Below are 26,047 nucleotides of genomic sequence, written 5' to 3' on the forward strand. Positions count from 1 at the left end.
TCAGTGTTTTCCAAATTGCTGAGGTTGTCAAATCAATCTAATGTGTCACTACTGACATTAAAAAAAAAAAAAGAAAAGGGATTCCTGGGTGGCTCAGTGGTTTAGTGCCTGCCTTCAGCCCAGGGCGTGATCCTGGAGACCCAGGATCGAGTCCCACGTCAGACTCCCTGCATGGAGCCTGCTTCTCCCTCTGCCTGTGTCTCTGCCTCTCTCTCTCTCTCTCTGTGTCTCATGAATAAATAATTTTTTTTAAAAAAAAAGGATATATAGAGTACAGAATGTTTCATGAATCTTTTAATTGTAAATAATATAACATGTATAGTGGGTCACATTGCAAAATGTATTATGTGAGATGTGGTCAAACGTTGAAAGACATTGTTCTAAATTAGCGGTCTTCAAAATTTTGTTTGCCTGAATATATCACTGTAAATTTAATTACCTGTAGAGAATTTCAGGTGAATTGCAAACATCAGCATTGTTAAATAAAACTAAAAAGAAAGTTCCACTGTACTGATTGGATATCTGCCATTATCCATACAAAAAATACATGAACGACTTTTAATATTACACTAAAAAATAGAAATTTTACATTATCTCATTTTCTCTTTAAAGTCAGAATTGGGGATCCCTGGGTGGCGCAGCGGTTTGGCGCCTGCCTTTGGCCCAGGGCACGATCCTGGAGACCGGGGATCGAATCCCACATCAGGCTCCCGGTGCATGCAGCCTGCTTCTCCCTCTGCCTGTGTCTCTGCCTCTCTCTCTCTCTCTCTCTGTGACTATCATAAATAAATTTAAAAAAATTAAAAATAAAAATTAAAAAAAAATAAAATAAAGTCAGAATTGTGGGCAGCCCCGGTGGCGTGATCCTGGAGACCCAGGATTGAGTCCCACGTTGGGCTCCCTGCATGGAGCCTGCTTCTCCCTCTGCCTGTGTCTCTGCCTCTCTCTGTGTGTCTCTTGTGAATAAATAAATAAAATCTTAAAAAAAAAAAAGTCAGAATTGTTCTTCTTCCTTCATAAAACACAATACACATATAGATACGCAATACACAGATAATACATTTATGCAAACATTTATTTTTATACTAGAAAGTCTATAATACTTCTCTGAAATAAATATAAAAATTGATGAGGTGGGGCACCTGGGTGGCTCCATGGCTGAGCATCTGCCTTTGGCTCAGGGCAGGATCCTGGGGTCCTGGGATCCAGTCCCGCATCACGTTCCCCACAGGGAGCCTGATTCTCCCTCTGCCTCAGTCTCTGCCTCTCTCTGTGTGTCTCATGAATAAATAAGTAAATTCTTAAAAAAAAAAAAAAAAAAGTTAATGGGGCACCTAGCTGGCTCAGTTGGTAGAGCATACAACTCTTGGTCTTGCGGTTGCGAATTTGAGCCCCATGTTGAGTGTGGAGATTACTTAAAAATAAAGTATTTTAAGGGGTACCTGGGTGGCTCAGTTGGTTAAGCCTCCAGACTCTTGATTTCAGCTCAGGGTCATGAAATCCAGCCCCTGCATCAGCTCTGGCTCAGTGGGAGTCTGCTTCTCTCCTTTTCCCTTTCCCTCTCCCCTCCCCCTGTTCTCTCTCTCTCAAATCTTTAAAAAAATAAAATAAAGTCTTAAAAAATATATATATGAAAGTTGAAATTACAATTTTAAAAACTTCCTGTAACCTTAAGGCTCTACTGTCAAAATCTTTCTCCTTGATTGCATAAAATTCAATTAATCAAATAAGTGTACAAGTTTTGATAAACATAAATTAAAATTTTATTGGCGATATAAGTTTTTTTTAAAGATTTTATTTATTCACGAGAGACACAGAGAGAGGCAGAGACACAGGCAGAAGGAGAAGCAGGCTCCATGCAGGGAGCCTGATGTGGGACTCGATCCCAGGTCTCCAGGATCAGGTCCTGGGCCAAAGGCAGTGCTAAACTGCTCAGCCACCCAGGGATCCCTGGAGATAAAACTCTTAATGAGACTGATTATTTATTTCTTTGATTTACATCCATAGATGAGTATCACCACTGCTAGAATAAGACAGTTTAGCATCAATACTATTCTATTTTTCAATTTTTTATATATGCAAGAGCTGACAATCTTTGTTTACATAAACAAGCAGATTCCCATCTAGGATTTATTGAATCTGCTACAGATTTATTGAATCTGTTCAATTCTTTGAACTCCTTCAAAGTTCTATGCCAAATCACATTGTGACCTAACATCAGTTTTTTAAATTTATATCTTCAATTACTTTTAGATTTACACAAGAATCACAAAGATAGTTCAAAGAGTTCCTTCATATAGCCTTGATCCAGCTTCCCCTAATGTTAACATCTTAAAGCATAGTACATTGATCAGAAATAAAAAAAATCAACATCACTGTGGGACGCCTGGGTGGCTCAGTGGTTGAGCATCTGTCTTTGGCTCAGGGCATGATCCTGGAGTCTGGGGATCAAGTACCGCATTGGGCTCCCTGTGAGGAGCCTGCTTCTCCCTCTGCCTGTGTCTCTGCCTCTCTCTGTGTCTCTCGTGAATAAATAAATAAAACCTTTTTAAAAAATTAACATTGCTGTAATATTATTAACCACAGACATTATTGATTTCACCAGTTTTCCACTAATGTCCCTTTTCTCTTTCAGAACCTCATCCAGGATACTATACTGCATTTAGTAGTCATCTCCTTGTCTCCTCCAGAGTTTCTCAGTCTTTCCTTCTCTTTCATGATGTTGACAGTTTTGAAGCATACTGATCAGGTATTTTCTAGAATGTCTCAATTTCGATTTGGCTGTTTTCTCTTGATTAGACCAGAGTTAGGGATTTTGGGGAAGAATCCCAGAGATGAAGTCCGTCCTTCACACTGCATCATATCAAGGAGCAAATGAAATTAATCTGATTTATTACTGATGGTGTTAAACTTGAGCACTTGGTTAAGGTCGTGCCTGCCAGTTTCTCCATGGTAAAAATTACTATTTTCCTTTTCCACATTCTACTGTTCGTTAGCAAGTAAGTCCAGCCCACACACTCAAGAGGAGGGATTCAAGCTCTATCTCCTAGAGGAAGCAGTACCAAAGTTTTTTGGCCCTGTGTTAAAACCACCACTATAGGTAATAAATATTTGGGGGGAGGGGCACCTGGGTGACTCAGTGGTTGAGCATCTGCATTGGGCTCAGGTCATGATCCCGGGGTCCTGGGATCCAGTCCTGCATCAGGCTTCCCGCATGGAGCCTGTCTCTCCCTCTGCCTGTGTCTCTGCCTCTCTCTCTCTCTCTCTGTCTCTCATGAATAAATAAATAAAATCTTTTCTAAAAAATAAATAAATATTTTTGGGGGCATACTTTGAGTCTGTGAAAGTACTGTTTTTTTTTAAAGACTTTATTTATTCATGAGAGACTACTCCAGTGATTTCACCTATCAATACTGCCATTGACTCAAGTTCCTTTCTTTTTTAAAATATTTATTTATTCATGAAAGACACAGAGACAGAAGCAGAGACATAGGCAGAGGGAGAAGCAGGCTCCTCGCAGGGAGCCCGATGCAGGAGTCCATCCCAGGACCCCCAAAAGGAGACGCTCAACCACTGAGCCACCCAGGCGCCCCATTCCTGGGGTTCTTACCGTTGCTGGACACCTGTTCCCTTCTCCAAGGCCAATCTTCTTTCAACCGCTGCGTCCTCTAGCATCTGACTTCCTAACTCGGGCTTCAGCTTCCCCAACACGCACTGCCGCGCACCTCTTCCGTCTGGATGCTCCCTCCACATCCCCTCTCCGGTCCGCGCCCGTGCAGCTGGGGCTCTAGATTCACACGGTCGAGGCTAGGCGTGCACAAGGTGGCAGACCTCGAGGGCAGGGCGGCGAACAGCTTCTGCGGCGGGGCAGCGAGTCCTGGTCGGTGTTTGTAGAAGACATTTCCACATTTCGCGGGGAGGAACGTTTGGAGTGCACACCACAACCTTCGCAGTCCTTGGGCACCTCGAGCTCTCAAGGCGCCTCATCTGCGCGGTGACTTCCAGCGCTGGCCACGAAAAGGCACAGTATCTGGCCAAGAAAGTCCTAGAATAAAGTCAACTAGTATTCTTGCTTCCGACGCCTTCACCCTGCTGGGTCCGTAGCAGGCCACACCCCGAAACCCCGCCCACCTCGGCCCGCCCGCCCGCCCTTAAAGTGGTCCGGGAGCGCCTATTCCTCAGGCAAGCGGTGGACCCACCAAGAACCTTTACTGTTTGAAGATTACAAAGCCAGTCGGCAACTCACGCGAGACCGAGATAGGATTCTCGCGAGAACCCTGGGAGGCGGCAGTGATGGCGGCGGCGGGAACCGGACCCGGACCCGGAGTAGATGCAGGACCCGGCCCAGCAGCGGCCGCAAATGCAACAACGGCGGAAGAAGGGGAGATAAAACCGGTGGTAGCAGTGGCAACTGCCCCGGCTGGAGAGGGGGCATCTGTTGCTCCAACTGCGGAACCTAGTTCTGGAGAGGCAGAAAGCGGGTGAGACGTCCTGTGGCCCGAGGAGGATGGAGGGAGGGAGGCCCACCCCTCTTAGAATTCCGCGGCTCCCGGGAACCCTCTTGCCCGCCCCCTCCGAACCTAGGTCTTGCAGCTAACGGCTCGCCCTGCCCCCTCGAGGAGTGTAGTCCCGCCCGCCGCTTGGCCCGTCCCCTTGGCCCTCCCCTCTGAACTGTGTCTGAAACTACGCCCCTTCTCACATCTTTCTCTGTGAGAGTCCAGGTTCTTGTTCTCTCCCCTGCTCTGGCACCCTAGCACGGGGCTCGTAGCTTACTCTTAGAGCAGGAACCCCTCAGATATCCCAGAGAAGAAACCACTTTGGATTGCCGGACTGGAAGAAGTAACGGTTCCTCTGTAAGCAGAGTGGGAGAGCTGCATCTCTGCGAACCTCCCCGAGGACCAATTCCATCCAGTGTAGATTTGTTGGTAAGGGCAGATTAGGCTTCCCTGTGCCCTATGGGGCTGCGTCTGTCTAGGCCATATTCTTCCTAACCCTGGGCATCCAGGCTGAGAACAGGCTTAGTTGGAAAAAGCTGTAGGAGCGTGAAGTTCAGCTGTACTTTGATCGTTATCTTTGGAAATAGGCACTTTGAGGTTTGTTTCTCTTGAAAATTCTTACTTGAGTGCTTTCATTATCTTGTAGGGATGCAAATTCAGTTGATGTAGGTGGTGGTTTGGAGACCGAATCCTCTAATGGAAAAGATACACTAGTAAGTACTTCTTTTTGGATGTATGCAAGGCGAAATAGGTTTTGTTTTTTAAGTTTTTAAGTGACTCAGAAATACAGTTGGGTCAACTACCTTGATTTTCTAATTGCTCTGTGGACACAGGAAGGTGCTGGGGATACTTCAGAGGTGATGGATACTCAGGCTGGCTCGGTGGATGAAGAGAATGGCCGGCAGTTGGGAGAGGTAGAGCTGCAATGTGGGATATGTACGAAATGGTTCACAGCAGACACCTTTGGCATAGATACCTCGTGAGTATTTTTTGTGGCCTCTGAGAATCGCTTTATGAAAAAAATGTCAACATGTTCAACAGCTGAATGATAGTTTGTAGGCAAACATAAAAGCATATTTCCTATGTCTTCTAACCCCTGTTCAGTGAATAGTAGGATTTGAATCAGGAATTGTTTTAATAACCTGGGCTTGTTTCCTACCTATTGAGGGCCCAGACCAAATAGGTGCAACGTTAAGTATTATCCTTGCTTTGAGCTTACTTGGTTGGGAGACAAAGCTGTGCAGTTGTGAAGCAGTATATAAACAAATATGGGACAGTATCATTTAAATGTTGTTTTAGTGTTAATGGATTTGGGGGAAAGGGTTGGTGCGTATGACAGACAAAGCCTGTTGTCAAAAATCTGAGATGACCTGTGCCTATTCATGCTTGAGCCATTTTTTCTTTCCTTTAACTCACTCCCTTTAAGTATCCTGTGTTTACTCCTCAACATATTTCCAATCTTTTACCTCTTCTAATGAATTAAAATCATTTTATGATTGAGAATAAAAGGCTGTTGCTTTATTGTAGGGATTCAGTAAACAGCTAGCAAGTGCTTGATGTTGATCCACTGTCTATGGAAATAATTCTGCTAGCTCTCCGTGGTGTTCCTCATGGTCCATATTATGCAAGTAAATTTAGATTGTCTCAAAATAAGACTATTATGAAATTCTTCCTCATTGGGTGGATTTGTGAAGAAATATCTTCCTTTATAGTTTATTGTATGCTTTCTAGTTAAAAAGTTATAATGGGTTTTAGAAATGCTAATGTTCTTTTTTTTGTTTTTTAAGATTTTATTTATTCATGAGAGACAGAGAGGCAGAGACATAGGCAGAGGGAGAAGCAGGCTCCGGGCAGGGAGCCCAATGTGACTTATTTCCAGGACCCCGGATAATGATCTGAGCCAAAGGCAGACACCCAACCACTGAGAAATGCTAATGTTCTAATTCACATGTGATTGATGACCTTAAGATAGAATGTTAAAAAAAAAAATACTGAAGGATCTGGAAGAAAGAATTGATCTTGTTAGAAGGCTCTGTAGGGAGAATATACAAGATAAGCAAAGCTGGTCACCTAGACAGACAAGACCTAAAATTGGGCCGCTTTGGCCAAGGAGAGTTTATTTGGATAAGTAGAGCCTAGGAAAGGAAATTTACCAGAGGGATAATTTAGGGAGATCTAGGGAAGAATCAAAGCACAGTTTGGAGTTTTGGTAAAAACCAGTTTGTACCTGAATTTGAGAAGTTACACCTAAAGCCCACCTAGGTGGGACAGATTACCCTTCACAGCTGAGATGGAGGAAGTGAGCCAGCAGGGTAGGAAAAAGGCTGCTGTAAACATGTTATATTTCAATTAAATAACAACTATCTACATATCTGTAGTTTGAGGCTTTGCTTTATCTTTTTTTATTAAGATTTTATTTATTAAAAAAAAAGATTTTATTTATTTATCCACAAGAGACACAAAGAGAGGCAGAGGGAGGAGAAGCAGACTCCATGCAGGGAGCCCGATGTGGGACTCTGATCTTAGGACCCCTGGGTCACACCCTGAGCCAAAGGCAGACCCTCAACTGCAGAGCCACCCAGGCATCCCTATTTCTTTCTTTCTTTCTTTCTTTCTTTCTTTCTTTCTTTCTTTCTTTTCTTTCTTTTCTTTCTTTTCTTTCTTTTCTTTCTTTTCTTTCTTTTCTTTCTTTTCTTTCTTCAACTTTATTTATTGATTCATGAAACCGAGAGGGGCAGAGACATAGGCAAAGGGAGAAGCAGGGTCCTTGTGGGGACCCCAATGTGGGACTCGATCCCAGGACCCCTGGATCACAACCCTAAGCCAACGGCAGATTCTCAACTGAACCACCCAGGCACCCTGAGGCTTTACTTTCTGAGATGATTTTGTCACGGTGGCTGTTGAACAGAAAGGGTTTGAGAGCAATGTAAAGGCAAGTGAACTCAATCTAAACATTCACAGAAATGTTTATTTCTTGAATGGTGACAGTAGACACACACTCAGGAAGCTGCTCTTTGAGGATATCTCAAGCAAGTTTCAGCTGAATCCAAGATTATCCTGCTTTTATTTTGATTTCTTCTCTTACAACTTAAACCAGTCTCCTATTTTTCTGTTACCCTTCTCCTTTTTTTTTTTTTTTTTTTATTATTTATTTATGAGAGACAGAGAGAGAGGCAGAGATACAGGCAGAGGGAGAAGCAGACTCCATGCAGGGAGCCCGATGCAGGACTCAATCCTGGGTCTCCAGGATCAGGCCCTGGGCTGAAGGCAGCACTAAACTGAGCTACCTGGGCTGCCCTACTTTTCTCCTTTTTAAGACTAAGGTCTCCCTGTACTCTACTTTTCCAGTCATTGGGTGCAGTCCCTACCACACCTCTTTCTCTAATGCATTGGTTTCCTCAGTTATATCCTCAGTATCCATCATTTTTTTAAATCTCTCCCTTTCTCTGGCATCTTTCTGTCTGCCTTTAAACAGACAAGTCTTCTCTTGCCCCAAACTTCCCTCTTAGGAGGTTTCATCTTCGTGATATAAGCACCCTTAGTAGGTAGAATTTTCACCTCCTGCACCCCTCCATTAGTCACCAAGCTTTACCAACTTTTTTCTCTTCTTATGTAGGAGCTTGTCTTTTCTGTTTTTATTAATTTCACCCTAAGTGAGGCCTTCTTTACCTTCTGTTGGAGCTTCCAAAAAAGCATCTTACATACATTTGCTTTTTGTAATCTCTTTCTTCAGACCCATCCTGTCATGCAACTTGGAATTTTAACCATGTCACTTCGCCTTCAAGGAATTCCTATTACCCACAGAAAATATCCAACTATACCTGGTTCCTTGCACTTCCTACCTATCAAGCCTTACTTTTTACTTTTCTTTTTTTTAACCATATCCCTGACAAATCCCCTCTCTGAGACAAATTTATTTAACAGCAGTTTGCCTCTCTGCCCCCTAGTTGGCCCTTTCTCATCTCTATACATAGTTCACACCTAGAGAAATGAAAACCAAATCATCTTCCCAAATCCAGTTCATAACTTATGTCCTCCAGAAATCTTTTCTCTTAAATCTGAAGTTACTACTTGGATGCTTAAAACTCTAATAGACTAATTACCATCTGTAGGATTCCTTTGATAATGAGATAAGTAATATTTTGTGACTATGTGTTGTTTTCTTGAATAATTACATTTTTAAAAAAGATTTTATTTATTTTAGAGAGAGAGCAGGGGGAGGAACAGAGGGAGACAGAGAGAGAGAGAGAATCTCAAGCCAACTCCACGCTCTGCACAGAGTCCAATGCAGGGCTCGGTCTCCCAACCCTGCCATCACAACCTGAGCCAAAATCAAGAGTCAAATGCCCAATCTTCTGAGCCACCCAGGCACCACAATTATTTACATTTTTAATTAATCTTGTCATAGTTTCTCTCTGCCCTTTCCAACAGTGTTACTAGCACTTTAAATAAATATTTAAGTATTTAAATAAAATTTATATACATTTATATAGCTGTTTATATTTACAAATCATTTACATACAAATATTTATATATAAAGGTATTTAAAGAGCCTGCTTTGTCTTCCACAACTGGCCTAGGATAATCTTTTTAGGTGCTCAAATACTATAACAAACTAGCTTGGACAAGATCCCAGTGAGAACCTTCCTGGTGATGAATTATCCACTATGGTAGATAATGTCTTATTAAATTTTTGTAACACAAAAATCCATCTATTTGTAAAAATACAAGCCTTATTTTGGTTTTGATGACCTTTTTAAGTTGTAATTGTATATTAATATATTTATATTATTCCCTTAATTTCATTGTGAGAAAGGGATTCTTGTTGATTCTGTTGATTTACTTCTCATAAAGAAATGTGCTAATCTGTTTAATCTGGCTGTTCTGCAGATCCTGTCTACCTTTCATGACCAACTATAGTTTTCACTGCAATGTGTGCCATCATAGTGGGAATACCTATTTCCTCCGGAAGCAAGCAAGTAAGAACAAACTATGGAGTGCTGCAAAATTGTTCTCTGGTTAGCTGCAAAACAAAAGGGATTTGGACGTAGCAGAATCAGAAACCCCTGCCTGGTAGCTGGTAGAAGTTCAGGTTTAGCTCTGAGTAATGGCTGTTGTCCATTTCAGATTAATGATGACTCTATTTTTAGCTGCTGTAATTGCTAATTTGTGGACCACCTAGGTTAATATTCTTTTGGTAATAGATAATACTATAGATAACTTTTTCTTCCATTTTGTTTTTGATAGACTTGAAGGAAATGTGCCTTAGTGCTCTGGCCAACCTAACATGGCAGTCCCGAACACAGGATGAACATCCGAAAACCATGTTCTCCAAAGATAAGGTAGAGAAGAAATTAATGTAATTGCACAGTTATGCCAAAGAATTAGGTGGAACTTCTAAATATACTTTTTAACAATAAGTACTTTCCCCCCAATTTTTGTGAATATACGACTGTAGATTCAGTAGTTACATGTTACTTATTTCATGTGATTTACTAACTTCTTAGTATGTGCAAATTATGTCATTTGGCTTAGTTATTAGTTGGGTGAATTGTTAAATAGTTTTGGTTGGCATTATAGAAGTAACAACTGTCTATCCTGCAAGTAATAATCAGATCTTGAGGGGAACCTTCTCAGCTCAGTTTAGCTATTTGTATAGATTGTTATTACAGATTTTGTCAGAAGGAAGAGGATGAGTTTATTTAAATGAGTTATCCTATTATTAAACTGCAGCACCACACAATGAAAGTCAGGAGTCAAAATTAGATGATTAACCCATCCATGAGTCTTTCCTATACTGTGATTCATGGTAACAAAATAAAATTAAATAAATTTTAGAATGTGGAGTTTACATTGTACCTAGTATACTTTTATACCTTCCTACTTTTCATTTAAAACTGAAACAAAAGGGCAGCCCCGGTGGCGCAGCGGTTTAGTGCCGCCTGCAGCCCAGGGCGTGATCCTGGAGACCCTGGATCGAGTCCCACATCAGGGTCTCCCTCTGTATGATGCCTGCTTCTCCCTCTGCCTGTGTCTCTGCCTCTCTCTCTCTGTCTCTATGAATAAATAAATAAAAAATCTTAAAAAAAAAAAACAAAAAACAAAAATTTCACCAAACAGTGCTTATCCTCTGATCTTTTCCCTCTGTACTCTGTTATTTCCTGTTCTAGGCAGGGCTAGATTTGATCTGCAAAATTGATTTTATAACTTACTAATTGATGCGATCTACAGTTTGAAAGACACTTGTATAGGGTGTCTGGTGAGACCAGTGTAGTTGGGATCAGGGATTTTCTACTGAATAGAAATTAGGATCTAGTCCTATAGACAGCCTGCTCACCTTCTTTTAATTCCTGCATTAAAGATGTGTTGTGATTAGATTTGTTTTTTTTTTTTTTCTTATTTTTTCCTCCCAAATTATTTTGAATTTTTCAAATGTATAGAAAAATTCAGGTAGTACAGTGAACATCTGTTTATTCTTCACCTAGATTTACCAGTTGTTAATATTTTATTGCATTTACTTTATCATCCTGTCTATATTTTTCTCTAAGCTACGTGAGACTAAATTGAACATTATATCCGGTATTCTCTCATAATGATAATACAGTGATCATACTCAGAAAATTTAGTGTTAATGTAATATTATTGTCTACTTATATAAAGTTTTTATTTTTTATATAAAATATATAGTTATATTTTCTTACTGTTATTATTGTCTTAATATCTTTCATAGCTTTTTCCTCCATCCAGGATCCAGGCAAGGATCACACATTACATTTAGTTGTAATGTCTCTCTCTTTCTCTCCTTTTCTCTCTCTCTCTTTCTTTTAAAGTAGGCTCCACACCCAACATAGGGCTAGAACTCATAACCCTGAGATCAAGAATCACATGCTCTACTCATTGAGCCAGCTAGGCATCCCTATAATGTCTTTTTTGTCTTTAAAATAGTTCCTGAATTTATTTTACTTTGTTTTTTCAGTCTGCTATGACATACATTTATTTATTTATTTGCAAAGTTTATTTAAGTAATATCTAATCCCACTGTGGGGCTCCATCTCACAACCCCGAGATTAAGTGTCTCATGCTCCTCCAACTGAGCCAACCAGGCACCCAAGTCTGCTGTGACAAAAATTTTGAGGATCTTAATTGTTTGGCATGATGTTCCTCAATTTGCATTTATATCTGATTGTTTTCTCATGAGTGAATTCAGGTTAAACTTTTTTTTTTTTTTTTTAGAGAGGGAAGTGGGGCAGAGGAACAAAGAAAGGGAGAGGGAGAGAGAGAATCTCAAACAGGCTCCACGCCCAGTACGGAACTTGATACAGGGCTCGATCTCACAACCCTGAAATCATGACCTGAGCCAAAATCAAGAGTCAAATGCTTAACCGACTGATCCTCTCAGGTTAAACATTTTTGGCAAGAATATTATGTACATAGTGTACATTTTTCCTTGTGTCACATCAAGAGACATAAAATATTGGTTTGTTTTATCATTAGTGGTTCTAAATTTGATTACTTTGGTAAAGAGGAGGTCTCTGCCAGATTTCTCCATTGTAAAGGGACCTTTTCTCTTTGTAATTATTAAGCAATCTGTGTGGTGATGCCTTGGGATTGTGTGAATGTATTGTTTGAACCCTTTCGAGCAGTGATTTTAGCAACCACTGATTATCCTAGCCTGAATCAGTTAATAGAATGGTCGCTGTGAAAAAGAATATATTTATTGCTTGCAATTCTTCTGTAAAGAAGAATTTTCCTTTCTGTCCATCCTTTTTTTTTCTTTTTAAGTATGACTGCGGATTTGTGTTTTTTTTTTTTTTTTTAAGATTTTACTTATTTCAGATGGGGTGGGAGAGGGGCAGAGGAAGACACAAACTCCCCACTGAGCAGGGAGCCAACAACCTGGGGCTCAATCCCAGGACCCTGGGACCATGACCTGAAGATGGACACTTAACCGACTGAGCTACCCAGGTGCCCCAGATTTATAGTCCATTATTGGATTTCTGATTCTGGTGCTTGGATTTGACCAGTGTCAGACTGCTGACTCCTTACACTTTTTGATATGTCTCTATCAGTTTTTGAACTCTTCTTTCTGTAACAGCAGAATATTCCAGACTTCCTTTCTACTTTCCCTGGTTCAACCTTGGTTCCTTTTATTTTATTGTTTATTTATTTATTTTAAAGATACTATTTTTAAGTAATCTTTACACCCAACATGGGGCTCGAATTTACAATCCCGAGATCAAGAGCCACATGCTCCACCAACTGAGCCAGCCAGGTGCCCCAACCCTGGTTCCTTTTGGTAAAAATTTGGTTTTCATGGAACTAATTGGTAGAAGGTATTAGTGGTTGACTCTGACTCTGGTGGACTTTGGAAGAATGGTGAGAATGGGGGAAGGCCAATGTCAGATCAAGCTCAGATATTATTTTAGTCACGCCAGCAAGAACTGGTGAGGACTACAATCAAAGCAGTGGGGATAGAAAGGAGGCTAAATTGGTGAGAATTTCTGAAGTCTTAAGAATTAATTTGGTGTTAGTTTAGATGTAAAAGTTGTACACAAGAGAAGAATCAAAGATGACCCATGGTTTCTAGCTTGTGATTCTAGGTAATAGGTGATTCTGAGCATTAAGAACAAGAATAAAAATCAGCAGAGCAGATTTGTGAAGTAGGATACAAAGTTTAGTTTTCTCTTTCTTTCTTTTTTTAGAGGGTGGGGGCGAAGTGCAGAGGAGGAGGGAGAGAGAGAATCTTAAGCAGGCTCCATGCACAGGAGCTGGACTTGGGGCTCCATCTCATGACTCAGATCATGACCTGAACCAAAACCAAGAATCCTACGCTTAACCAACTGAGCTCCCCAGGCACCCTCCAAAGTTTATAGCTTTCTTATAAGAAGTTTGAGGTGCCTGGGGGGTATCCATATAGAGATGTCAGAAGCAGAAACAAGAACTCAGGAGAGAATGATTTGGGAGTTGTCCAAATGGCACCTAAGAGAATGGGGTAGAGGAAGATCTTTCCCTCCCAACTAGATTGTAAGCCCTATGTAGCTAAGATATGTATATACTTATTTGAAATTCCTCACAATCTATATGTTGTTTGCATGCAATTGTGTGTTTGTTTAATCATGAAAAGACTAAATGTGGATTTTTCTCTCAGTTCTGACAAGGTCTTTGAAAATGCTGCAGTTTTCTTTCCTTTTTTGTGAGTATAACTGAAAGCAACTGTAGAAATCTTAATATATTTTGTTTTAAAAATTAGGATATCATACCATTTATTGATAAATACTGGGAGTGCATGACGACCAGACAGAGACCTGGGAAAATGACTTGGCCAAATAACATTGTTAAAACAATGGTGAGTAGACTAAAATGATTAGACTCGACATTTTGGATGTCAGTGTTCTTTGTAAGAATTAAATTTGTTTAAGTCTCACTGAAATAATGTGATGACTAAGAAAATGAGAAAACTTAGTTCTAATTCTTGGAGAGTGAGGTATCGCTAATTGTAAATTTTAATAGGTTTCACACAGTCACAAAGTTGTGTCTAAAGTGAATATCACCCTGGTTGTTTTATACACGACACTGAAACCTTTTCTACTGTACTTTTGCAAGTATAATTTTATATTGACATTGCAGACTATTTTTCCTTTGCTTTAAAAACAAAAACAAATAACACTGTTTTAAACATTATTGTCCTTAGAATTAAAGAGAGCACCTGGGGAGAAGCCAACAGCAAGCTGTTAACAGTGCTTATCTCTGTGAGGTGGAGGGATAGGTGAGGATTCTGAAGGACTTTGGCTCTCATTTTTTCAAGTTTCTCTGTTTGAATTTTTGGATGGTCTTGTGTTAATTTTCTAATCAGAGGGGAAAGCAGTAGTATCATTTTGGGAGATTACACTTAGGAATTGGAGTTGCTGGTTGATCATCCATTCAGCACCACTTTGAAGTATAAAATCTCCAATAATGCTAAAATACTGCTTCCTTTTAGAGTAAAGAAAGAGATGTATTCTTAGTAAAGGAACATCCTGATCCCGGGAGTAAGGACCCAGAAGAAGATTACCCCAAATTTGGACTTTTGGATCAGGTACTGTGTACTCCTCTTGATTTGGAGACTGAGATTTCGGCTTTATTAACATTTTACTGTTTGCCACTGCCACTAGAGGCCTCTCACATTGTGGGCTCCAAGGGAGGGTTTCTGCTATATGTGGGAAGAGGGAGCCCTTGCCTTAAACCAGGAGACTAGCATTTTAGTTCTGGCTCTTCCCCTTAATGTTATGGCTTTATGCATATCCTTTTTATCTTTTTTAACTTTCCTCACTTGTATCACAAATAAGCTGTGCTGAGTTACTTCTAATTTTCTTTCCGTCTCAAAGTTTACTCTTAAAAACTTTTATATTAGCAAGAAAAATTTGTCGTGAATTAGAATTTGTGTTGTGGGGCAGCCCCTGTGGCGCAGCGGTTTAGCGCCACCTGCAGCCCAGGGCGTGATCTGGAGACCCTGGATCGGGTCCCACATCGGGCTCTCTGCATGGAGCTTCTCCTTCTGCCTGTGTCTCTGCCTCTGCCTCTCTCTCTCTACATCTCTATGAATAAATAAATAAAATCTTAAAAAAAAAAGAATTTGTGTTGTGTATCTAGCATAATGAAGAAAAAGAAAATTTCCACTCTGTACAATGGCAGAGGTCACATTTGGTGTGGCAGAAAGCCACATCTTTCAGCTGTGCCTTAAAATGTTTGATCAGGGATCCCTGGGTGGCTCAGCGGTTTGGCGCCTACCTTCCGCCCAGCGTGTGATCCTGGAGTCCCGGGATCGAGTCCCATGTCGGGCTCCTTACATGGAGCCTGCTTCTCCCTCTGCCTGTGTCTCTGCCTCTCTCTCTCTCTCCCTCTCTCTGTCTCTCATGAATAAATACATAAAATCTTTATTAAAAAAAAATGTTTGATCAATCAGCATTGAAAATTCAAGGTTTCTTTCTTTTTTTTTTATTATTCATGAGAGACACACAGAGAGAGGCAGAGACATAGGCAGAGAGAGAAGCAGGCTCCATGCAGGGAGCCCAATGTGGGACTCAATTCCGGGACTCCAGGATCACACCCTGGGCCAAAGGCAGGTGTTCAACCACTGAGCCACCCAGGCGTCCCGAAAATTCAGGGTTTCACACAGAAATGTTACTGTATACAGGTCCATTGCCCGATGATGTACAGTAAGCCAAAACCTGACACCAGTTTTGTAGCAGAGAAAAGAGGTTTTATTGCAGGGTTTCAAGCAAGGAGATGGGAGAAAATTTCTCAGATCTGCTTTCTCGAAGGATAGGGGTTGGGTGTATTTAACCATAAGGAGTCAGGATGTCAGGGAGTGGTGTGTAGGTTGAATGGAATATGCTAACTGATATAGGGACAAAAGGAGGTGTCCTCCTTTCTGGGCATGTGCATTCAGGAATCAAGCCTGTTTATGGGTCATTTGCTCCAAAAATAGCAGCGCAGGATGATGAGGTAGAGGGCACCTGGGGGTATGTCCTCCTAGAGGTTACTTTTGTTTGCTCTTTGTCCTTTCTGTGCATTTGGAGGAATTCCCTGTTTGCTCCAGTCTTAGCTAGCCTTATCCTTGATCAGTCAGCTTCTGCAAAACAGGCTCATAAATCAGTCAGTTTTCTTAGAGTAGATGAGTCCAGCATTTGTTAATGTGCCAATTTTAGAAATTCAGATTTCTGTCTTTTTTTTCTAAAAGATCTGATTACAATGGGCCTGAATTCCCACAGGGAGCTGAGAAAATGAGGCTTAGGCACTGCTGTTTGCCACTGCCCCCCTCCACCATTCCACCCCCAATACATTCTTAACCACTGTGATCCTTACATTTGGCCCACTTCACACTCGTTACTTGTTGATCTCTGAAGCATCCAGGTTTGGGACCCTGCAAATTTCAGGTTTGTCAGTTTTGATTCACATTCTTAGTGTTGTCAGTTTTGATTCACATTCTATTAGAATTTCCTGGTTTTTTGAGCATTGCCACAGTGGTTTGATTATATAGCCTTTATAATTGAATATGTTTTTCCCTCTAGGATCTTAGTAACATTGGTCCTGCTTATGACAACCAAAAGCAAAGCAGTGCTGTGTCTACAAGTGGGAATCTAAATGGTAAGTGTTTAAATGTCTCCTTGATGAAATACTTGTAAGCTGTTGAATCCAAATATGCCTAGCATTGGGCATCCTTTGGGTTGACTCTTAACTGGATATTTACAGAGGCTTTACAGTCCCGAACTCAGTTTTTGGAAGCTAGCTAAAGATTAGATGGTAGTGGAGATCTTTTTGTCCCTTTACACCATAGTTTGGTCTTAAGTGAAACAGATTTAGCATAAGACAACATACAGGTTTAAGGTTAGATTTACTGTGTTTATTTTAGACTCCCTATCTGTATGTCTGTATCCTCATCACTAACATCTAATGTAGATTCAGTTGCTGTCTGCTCTTACTCCTAATTCAGCTTCTATTTAACAGAACTCCTTTGCCCATCTTCTCATTTTTCTTGCCCTGAAACTTTAGTTTATTCCCATGACAGCATTTCTGTACTGATCACTCACTATAGATGCTTTTCTATCAGTAATCCACCTAATGACAGGAATGGCCTTCAGGATTAATGGTAATCTAATGAAAGTTGGGGTAGCTGGGAGGTAGCTAGCTATTCAGCTAACACATGGTGTCATTAACTTGTCCTTTGGAGCAATAGCATCTTAAATCTGTAATCATTTCCACTGTTACTAATATTCTAAGATGGGTTGGAAATAGCTAAGCATATTGTTTATCTTTTTACACCATTTTTCCCCTTTTAATTGTTTAAAATCTGACAAATACATGGTGCCACTTCTGTTCTTACAGGTGGAGCCTCTTTTGGAGGTGAATTCCTCCTCTGTCTTCTTTCAGCCTCTCAGACTTAAGTATTATGTGGTTTGGAAAATGCTTTTTGCTGAGTTGTGGTAGAAGCTAAAACTAAGTTGAAATTTTAAAGCATCGTGAAAATGGTGGCAATAGCACTTGATATGAAACCATAGTTCCAGTTGAATGTTAGTAATTAAAAGCTTATACATTGTCATATTCTGCCTAACATGGCCAGCAGTCCCCTTAGTAGTTTTATTTCAGGTAGATATAAAACTTCTCTCTTAAATTAATCAAAATACAAGTAACAGTTAAAAATTAATAGTTTTTTAAGGTAACTCAAACTAGAGATAATGGATGTTGCAACAGTTTAACATTAAACCTTGTTATGAAAAATAGGAATAATACCTGATATGTTCATAAAAGGAAGTTCTGTGTGAATCTGGTCCTGTATGTGCAGAATATGACTTGCTCTCAATGTCTTGATCTTTTTCATTGCAGCAGAACTGCTGATAATTTCCAAGCTTGCCCCAAATTAAGATACAGTACTCTATGTAGTTGTTTCCATAAAGGTGTTTTCCTGCAGTTCAGGGACATTTTCTGGCAGATGGAAAAACAAACTGAGAGGAAAGACAGAACTGGACAAGGATTTCAAAGTACCTATTTCAGAAATCACTAGGTAGGAGTCCTTGTGGCCTGAGTATGTAGCTAAATTATTTTTTGTATGACATATGTAAATTGTCTACTGATATTTGCTCTTAATTCCACAAGCTAGGTTAATCTAACTTGAATTTTATACATTGGCACAGTAATTATAAAAGTTGCCTGCTAAATTTAAAGCCTTTCTACTTGTGTCATGCGCAACTGGAGTGGATACCTAGTAGCACTGGAGAGAAACACCTTTTTAGTATTTCCGTTTCTGTTTTCTATGTTTTATGTACCTTTGTCTTGTTGGATATTCTAGTTAAGTGCTTTAGCAGATATTGTGCCTTTATTACGTTTATGGAATATATCATGCACAGTTCAAGCGAGTGAACATCTCCTTATACTGAGGATATTCTTTGTGAATGTTTGTATTGATTTGGGTGGGAAAAAAATATTACTCTTGCAATTGTTTTTAGATGTGGGTATTTGGAATCTGGATGAATGAAAATGCATTTGTGTCACATCCTCAGAAAGTGTACTTGTAGTTATAGTTTATTAAGAAAGGAAGGTTGAAAATGTAATACCGGTGTTATCAGTGCTACGTTCCTTTGAGCTTACCACCAGAGCCCAGTGTTCTGAGCTGTGAGAAGCTCAGCAGACTCTTTCAGAACCAAGGTGAAACCCACTATGCTTTCAGGAAGGAAATCCTCCTGTGTGTGGTGTTACACAAATGCACGTCGGGAGTGTTAGTCTCCATGGAATTTCCATATCCTGGGAAGCTTCTGTCACAACTCATTGAAAGTGATCTGCCTTCTCTTCAAAGGGGGAATTGCAGCAGGAAGCAGTGGAAAAGGAAGAGGAGCTAAGCGCAAGCAGCAGGATGGAGGGACCACAGGGACCACCAAGAAGGCCCGGAGGTGGGCAGAACACCCGCTCCCACTGTTACACCATTCTTTGGTGCTGGCACAGTCCATCAGAGGGAAAAGAACTGTACTCTTCACTAGCTCAGGTGTCTGAGATTAAAAAGCCTGTCCATTTTTCTCAAATCTTGAGCACTTTGAGGGGTAAAATAATCCCAGGCTAGGAATCCTGATTTACAGATTTGTTAAAATCAGCCCTGGGGCAGCATCCTGTGGAGTTAAGTTCTGTAGGACATCTCGAGAAAGGGTAGGTTGGGGAGAGGGAGAGCAGACCCAATATTGAACTTGAGCTCTTTTACTTCATCTTTGCTGTGCCTCTTCCCTTTGCTTTGTACAATAAATCCTGGTCTTATTTAGGTTGGCAAGGTAGTAAGTGCTCATATCTCTGAGTTTCATGTCATTAGTTAATAGTAATTAATATACTAAAGGAAATTGTCATTGTTTCCTTCTCCCTTTTTCTCCCTTATGAAGTACTGGCTCTGTTTCAAAGATATTCCTACAGACTAGAGAGTAATTTGACCAAAACCACTTCATTAAATTTAAAAGCAAATCTTTTCCTGGTTTGCCTGCAGAGGGCAGGATCATCTATTTGAGCAATGGAAAACATTTTTGACCTTGCATGTGTTCCTCTTGAAATCTAACAAATCAGATGTCCTTCTTACAGATTTGAAGGCATTTGAGCTAGAGGGAGTTTTAGTTTCTTGATTTTATTTTTTCCTTTCTGCAGTGACCCTTTGTTTTCTGCTCAGCGCCTTCCCCCTCATGGCTACCCCTTGGAACACCCGTTTAACAAAGACGGCTATCGGTATATTCTAGCTGAGCCCGATCCCCATGCCCCTGACCCTGAGAAGCTTGAACTTGACTGCTGGGCAGGAAAGCCTATTCCTGGAGACCTCTACAGAGCGTGCTTGTATGAACGGGTTTTATTAGCCCTACACGATCGAGGTATGTAAGGTATTAATGTTCATGTTGGATGCAGATGGTACTTTGAAAACTGTCCTCAGCTTTGTTCAGTCTAGAATGAGAGAAAAATGTCAGTCTATTACCCCCACCTGTAGTTCTAGCTGGACTCAGCTAGAACATGCAAGAAAGAATCTCCTTGTTTGTCTCTTCCTATAAACTCTAGCCATTTATATAAATGCATACGTGTGTGTGTGTGTTTTTAAAACTTCCTATTTTGAACTAATTTTATTTTTAAGTAATCTCCATACCCAGCGTGGGGCTCAAACTTACAACCCTAAGATCAGAAGTTGCATGCTCTGCCAACTGAGCCAGCCAGGCACTCCTATTTTGAACTAATTTTAAACTTAGAATAAAGTTATAAAAATAGTTTTAATATATCCCTCCCCAAGCTTCTAATGGTAACATCTTACACGAACTTTTTTTTAGAAGATTTTTAATTTTTTTTTTATTATGAGAGACACAAAAGGCAGTAACATAGGCAGAGGGAGAAGCAGGCTCCCTGTGGGACGCCCAATGCAGGACTTGATCCCAGGATCCCAGGATCATGACCTGAGCCAAAGACAGGTGCTCAACCACTAAGCCACCCAGGTGCCCTTTTTTTTTTTTGTAAGATTTTTTATTTATTTATCATCTTACACGATTGATAATCCAGTTATCAAAAGCAGGAAGTTAACATTGGAATATGCAATTAACGAAACAAGATTTCATGTACATTTCACCAGTTTCCTCACTAATGCCTATTCTTTTTTTTTTTTTTTTCTTTTTTTTTTTTACTAATGCCTATTCTTGAGGATCTTACATTGCATTTCATTATTTCTCCATAGTTTCTTGAAGCCTTTAACAGTTTCTCAGTCCTTGTATATCTTTCATGATCATATTAATCAGGGATTCTGTCGAATATTGCTCAGTAAGTGTCTAACTTTACCTCATGATTAGACCAAGGTTATGCATACTTTGGAAGAATACCACAGAAATGAGTCCTCATTGCATCATCTCATGGTGATCATGATGTGGATATGTCTAATTATTGATCATGTTGACTTGGTCATCTGGTTAAGGTGGTTTCTGTGGCTTTCTTTGTCTTTCCCTTTGTAGTTAATAAATACCTTGAGGAAAGATGCTTTAAGGCTTTGCAGATAATCCTGTTTATAAAGTTTTGCTCAATTTTACCCTTCAGTGGATCTTCTCTGCAACATTTTTTTTAAGATTCTATTTATTTGGGAGAGAGAACATGAGCAGGGGGAGGGGCAGAGGGAGAGGGAGAAGCAGACTTCCTCCTGAGCAGGGAGCCCACAGGGCTCAATCCCAGGACCCAGAGATCATGACCCGAACCAGAGGCAGATGCCCAGCTGACTGAGCCACTCGGGCGCCCCTGCAGCAGTTATTAATGTAATGTTTGCCTGATGGTTTTTGATGTCTTTCTTCCTGTCTCCACTTATTATTTAATTGATTATATCAGTGTGAACTCTAGTTGCTCAAATTATTCTTGTTTTGGCCATGGGGAGGGGTTTTTGTGAGTTTTTTTTAAAGATTTTATTTATTCATTCATGAGAGACACTGAGAGGCAAGACATAAGCAGAGGGAGAAGCAGGTTCCTCGTAGGGAGCCTGATGTGGAACTTCATCCCAGGACCCTGGGATCACAACCTGAGCCAAAGGCAGACACTCAACCAACTGAGCCACTCTAGTGCCCCCATAATGAACTTAGTTCCATTATTGTTTTTGATAAGCCTCATCTTTTTTTTCTTTTTAAGTACTTCTTTACTTTCTGGCATCACAAAATATTTCTGGCTTATCTAGTAATTTCTACATCCCAGGCCAAGTATCAGCTACTTCTCTGAAGAGCCCTGGTTCCTTTGATTGGAGAATGAGATTTAGAAATAAAGACTTAAGTGTTATGCTCCCCAGATGTCGCTTCTAGACTCTTTCAATGGACAGAAATAGGAGTTGTATGTATATCAGCTAACACGTATATATACAGGGCTATACTGCATTTGCACTGATAGCTTGGATTCCAGTGAAACATGACAGGGTAGTTCCAGCCCTCCGCCTTTCCTTATTTGTCATTTCTTTCTCCAACAGTGAGAAACCTGGCTAATTTGTCTACAGTGTAGTCCTTTATTGTTTATTTGTAATATGCACATAACGTAGTTTCAGAATTGCTAACCTCTGTGAGAAACACTCAATAGCTAGCTTACAGTAGTTCTGTCCAGCTCTTTGTCTTTTAATCTTGCAGTATTCCATCAGGTTACTGTTAACTTAGCTTCGTTCTCTTTCTCCCTACCTCATTCAGGGTGATTGTATGTCTCATTTATAATAGTTAGGTTTATTTGTTAGTGTCTGTATGCTATATTTTTTAGGTTCTCCCACCTCCTGGGGGGCTGGCGGGGGAGAGAGACAGAGAGAGAGAAAAGTGTGTGTGTGTGTGTGTGTGTGTGTGTGTGTGTGTGTGTTATTCAGGAGAGTCGGTGAAGGGTATGTGAAACATGACTGTGGTTCCAGGAGTTAAAGTTGTATAAAAAGGTTAACTCAAAGTATCACTCACTCGTCATCCCTGCCACCCCATTCTCATTCTTTTCTCCCCTCACTTACCCTTTATAGGTAACCAATCTTGTTAGTTTTCTAATTTATCCTTGCTATGTTTCTTCTGCACAAATAAACAGATATGTGTACTTCCTTTTATCTCCTTTTTTCATACATGAAGGGCAGCACACTACAGATACTCTTTTGCATTTTCCTTCATGCATTTACTCCGCAGCACTTCAAAGAGATCATCTTCGTTTTTTCCTATTTTTTTAGCTTCTTAATACTCTATTTGGAGATATATAGCTTATTCAACCACTCTTTGGGCACTTTGTGTCTAGTATTCTGCAATTACAAAAAGATACTGAATAACCATGACCATGTGTGTTTTGTATTGTTGTTGGTATACTTTCAGGGTAGAATTCTAGAAGTAGAATTTGCTGGAGGAAAAGATAAGCAGATATATATGTAGTTTTGTTAGCATTGCCAAATTGCCCATAGGAAAGTTGTGCCAATTTGCATTCCCACCAGCAGTGTAGAGTGTTTATTTTCCCCATAGCCTCACAAACAGAATGTGCAATTGTCCTATATTTTAACTGGGCAGTCTCATTGGTGAGAAATGATACCTTAGAGCTGTTTTGTGTTTGAGTTTGAACACTTTTTCATGTTTAAGAGTCATTATGGGGGCACCTGGGGTGGTTTAGTGGTTGAGCATCTGTCTGCCTTTGGCTCAGGTTGTGATTCTGAGGTCCTGGGACTGAGTTCCGCACTGGGCTCCCCACAAGGAGCCTGCTTCTCCCTCTGCCAAATGTCTCTGCCTCTCTCTCTGTATCTCTCATGAATAAATTAATAAAATCTTTAAAAAAAAAAGTCGTTTTGAATTATCTGTCCCTTTATATACTGGAATATTGGCCTCTTGTTTGTGGTATGTGTTGTGAATATTTTCTCCCAGTTTGTCAGTTGTCTTTTGACTTTATAACTTTTTTTTGTCCTAAAAAACTCTTTATAATAGCTCTTTTAATAACATAATTTACTCAAAATAGCCTTCATTATCCCTTAAGTCACTTACATCCCTTAGAATGTAAAAATGAATTTAAATAAAATCACATTTTTTTATATATATTTTTTATTTATTTATTCATGAGAGACACGGAGAGAGAGAGGCAGAGGGAGAAGCAGGCTCCATGCAAGGAGCCCGACGTGGGACTCGATCCCAGGTCTCCAAATTCACATCCCAGAATGAAGGCAGCGCCAAACCGCCGAGCCACTGGGGCTGCCCTAAACTCACTACTTTTAGACGAGTGTACCTTATGAATTTTTGTTGTTTTCTAGAGTATTAATGAAAATTCCAAATAGCATATTATTTCACTCTGTATGTATGTCAAACAAGGTTTCTTTAAAATATAACTATTATACCATTATTATCCCTAACCAAAATGAATAATAATTCCTTAATGATCTAATAATCACATATTCACATATGTGAATTCACATATTCACATTTCCATGGTTTAAAATATGCCTTTCAGTTGTTTCTTTGAATTAGTTCTAAACAGGTCACATACATACTTATTGCATTTGAAAACCCATTATTTCTTGATTTAATGCTAAAAACTAAGACTTGTAGGAGTGCCTGCCTGGCTCAGTCAGTGGAGTGTGTGACTCTTGATCTTGGAGTTGTGAGTAGGAGTCCCATGCTGGGTGTAGAGATTACTTTTAAAAAATAAAATTAAAATTAAATTTATAAAAAAAACTAACACATTGATGCTGGTCATTTGGAAGGGCAGGAATCCTATGGTGTCATGTCCATTATATATGGATTGTTTGACTTCTGGTAGTGGCAAGCATACTTTGATAGTAGGGAAGAGCCATATAAGTGACTTCAGGGTGTAAGAAGTGAGACTTATTTCATTATACATAATAGCTATAATCCTGGAAGAAGGAAAAAAAAAGAACACTGGCCCTTAATAGTTAATTATTTATTTTTTATTTTTTATTTTTTATTTTTTATTTTGTTTTATTTATGATAGTCACACACAGAGAGAGAGAGAGAGAGGCAGAGACACAGGCAGAGGGAGAAGCAGGCTCCATGCACCGGGAGCCCAACGTGGGATTCGATCCCGGGTCTCCAGGATTGCGCCCTGGGCCAAAGGCAGGCGCCAAACTGCTGTGCCACCCAGGGATCCTATTTTTTTAAAACTTAATATAGGATAGCAGTGGCTGCTTGCTGTTTATGCTATTTATGCTGAGCCTTTGAAAAATTAATGATAAATTTGTATGGTATCTTTTAAAGTTTTTATTTTGAAATAATCTCAGATGTATAAAAAAGTTGTAAGAACAGTACTGAACTTTTTTTTCTGAACCATTCGAGAGTAAGTTGCCATGACCCCCTCTCATTTTTTGAACTTGATGATGTAATTCTTACAAGTAAGGATGTTCCCCTTGTGTTATTTAATGCTGCTTAACAAAGTACCATAAAACTTAGCAGTCTAAAACTATAAATGTTCATTATCTCCCACAGTTTTTAAGGTTGGGAATCTGGGAGCAGCTTAGCTGTGTGGCATGTTTCAGTAGCATTCATGTGGTTGCAGTCAAGCTCTTAGCGGGGCCTATCGTCTCTGAGGACTCGACAGGCTGGAAGACTTATTTCCAAGATGGCTCACTCATGTCACTTTGACAGGATTCTCTCAGAGCCTCACCATGTGAGCCTCTCCATAGACTAATTATCCTTATCCATGGATGTTAACTCCTCCCAGTGCAAGTGATCCAGGAGAGCAGTAGAGTTTGAGTGTCTTCTGTGACCTGTCTTTGAAGCTGGTTAGTTGCTTCAACTTTGTTTTGTTAGAAGTGAGTCCCTATGTTCAGCCCACACTCAGGTGGAGGGAAATTAGGCTCTACCTCTTCAAATGAAGAGTATCAAAGAGTTAGTGGATATTTTTTTTAACTGTCACATTCTTACAGAACCAGTATATAACCATCAAAGACAGGAAATTAACACTGATTGCTACCATCTGATGACCCTCAGATCCTACTCAAGTTTCTTCAGTTGACACAGTAATGTCATTATAGCAAAGGATCCCATTGAGAATCATTTGCTGCTTTTAGATGTCATGTCTTTTTTTTTAAGATTTTATTTATTCATGAGAGATAGGAGCAGAGACACAGGCAGAGGGAGAAGCAGGCTCCCCACAGGGAGCCCAATGTGGGACTTGATCCCAGGACCCCGGGACCATGCCCTGAGTGGAAGGCAGATGCTCAACCACTGAGCCACCCAAGTGTCGATAGATGTCATGTCTTTTAAGTCTTCTTCAATCTGGAACAGTTTTTCTATTTCCTAGATTTTGAGGACCTTGAAGCTTTTGAAAATGAGAGTGCACTTGTTTTATAGAATATCTTGCAATTTGAGTTTGTCTGGTTGACTCCTTAGGATTTGATTCAGTTCTGCATCTTTGACAGAAATAGCATTAAATCAATGCTATCTATGTTCTTCATGTTGTATCCTGTCATGTGGTACATGATTTTAATTTGTCCCATTACTGATGATGTCCACTTTGATCATTTGGCTAAGGTGGTATCTGCCAGGTTATCCCCTGAAAAGTTACTTTTTTCCCCTATGTAATTAGTACTTTAGGAGGAGGTA

At 40.1% G+C, this 26,047-nt stretch overlaps 1 protein-coding gene and 1 long non-coding RNA gene across 9 annotated transcripts in view; one reads left to right on the forward strand and one right to left on the reverse strand.

The window, feature by feature from the left end:
• Nucleotides 1-281: 281 nt before the first annotated feature.
• On the reverse strand, nt 282-4,119 carry LOC144284552 (uncharacterized). The gene is made up of 2 exons (XR_013352976.1): nt 3,611-4,119; nt 282-3,046 (listed from the first exon to the last, which is right to left on the reverse strand). It is a non-coding gene; the product is annotated as an uncharacterized LOC144284552 (long non-coding RNA).
• A 138-nt stretch (nt 4,120-4,257) lies between these two features.
• The window catches only part of ASH2L (ASH2 like, histone lysine methyltransferase complex subunit), a 32,227-nt gene continuing 10,437 nt past the window's right edge, over nt 4,258-26,047 (forward strand). The window contains exons 1-11 of one of the 8 annotated variants that reach the window (XM_077849159.1): nt 4,258-4,481; nt 5,143-5,209; nt 5,324-5,475; nt 9,387-9,475; nt 9,744-9,838; nt 13,747-13,842; nt 14,476-14,571; nt 16,547-16,622; nt 17,361-17,378; nt 18,826-18,919; nt 19,650-19,867. In XM_077849159.1, the coding sequence (XP_077705285.1) occupies nt 4,294-4,481; nt 5,143-5,209; nt 5,324-5,475; nt 9,387-9,475; nt 9,744-9,838; nt 13,747-13,842; nt 14,476-14,571; nt 16,547-16,622; nt 17,361-17,378; nt 18,826-18,919; nt 19,650-19,867 (1,189 nt within the window). In that variant the 5' untranslated portion in view covers nt 4,258-4,293. Of the gene's footprint in view, nt 4,482-4,571; nt 4,926-5,142; nt 5,210-5,323; nt 5,476-9,386; nt 9,476-9,743; nt 9,839-13,746; nt 13,843-14,475; nt 14,572-16,546; nt 16,623-17,360; nt 17,379-18,825; nt 18,920-19,649; nt 19,868-26,047 lie in introns of those variants that run through there. The other 7 variants (XM_077849160.1, XM_077849167.1, XM_077849164.1 and 4 more) reach the window with 7 other exon arrangements.

The sequence above is a fragment of the Canis aureus genome, chromosome 15 (assembly GCF_053574225.1).
Source record: "Canis aureus isolate CA01 chromosome 15, VMU_Caureus_v.1.0, whole genome shotgun sequence".
NCBI classification, from domain to species: Eukaryota; Metazoa; Chordata; class Mammalia; order Carnivora; family Canidae; genus Canis; species Canis aureus.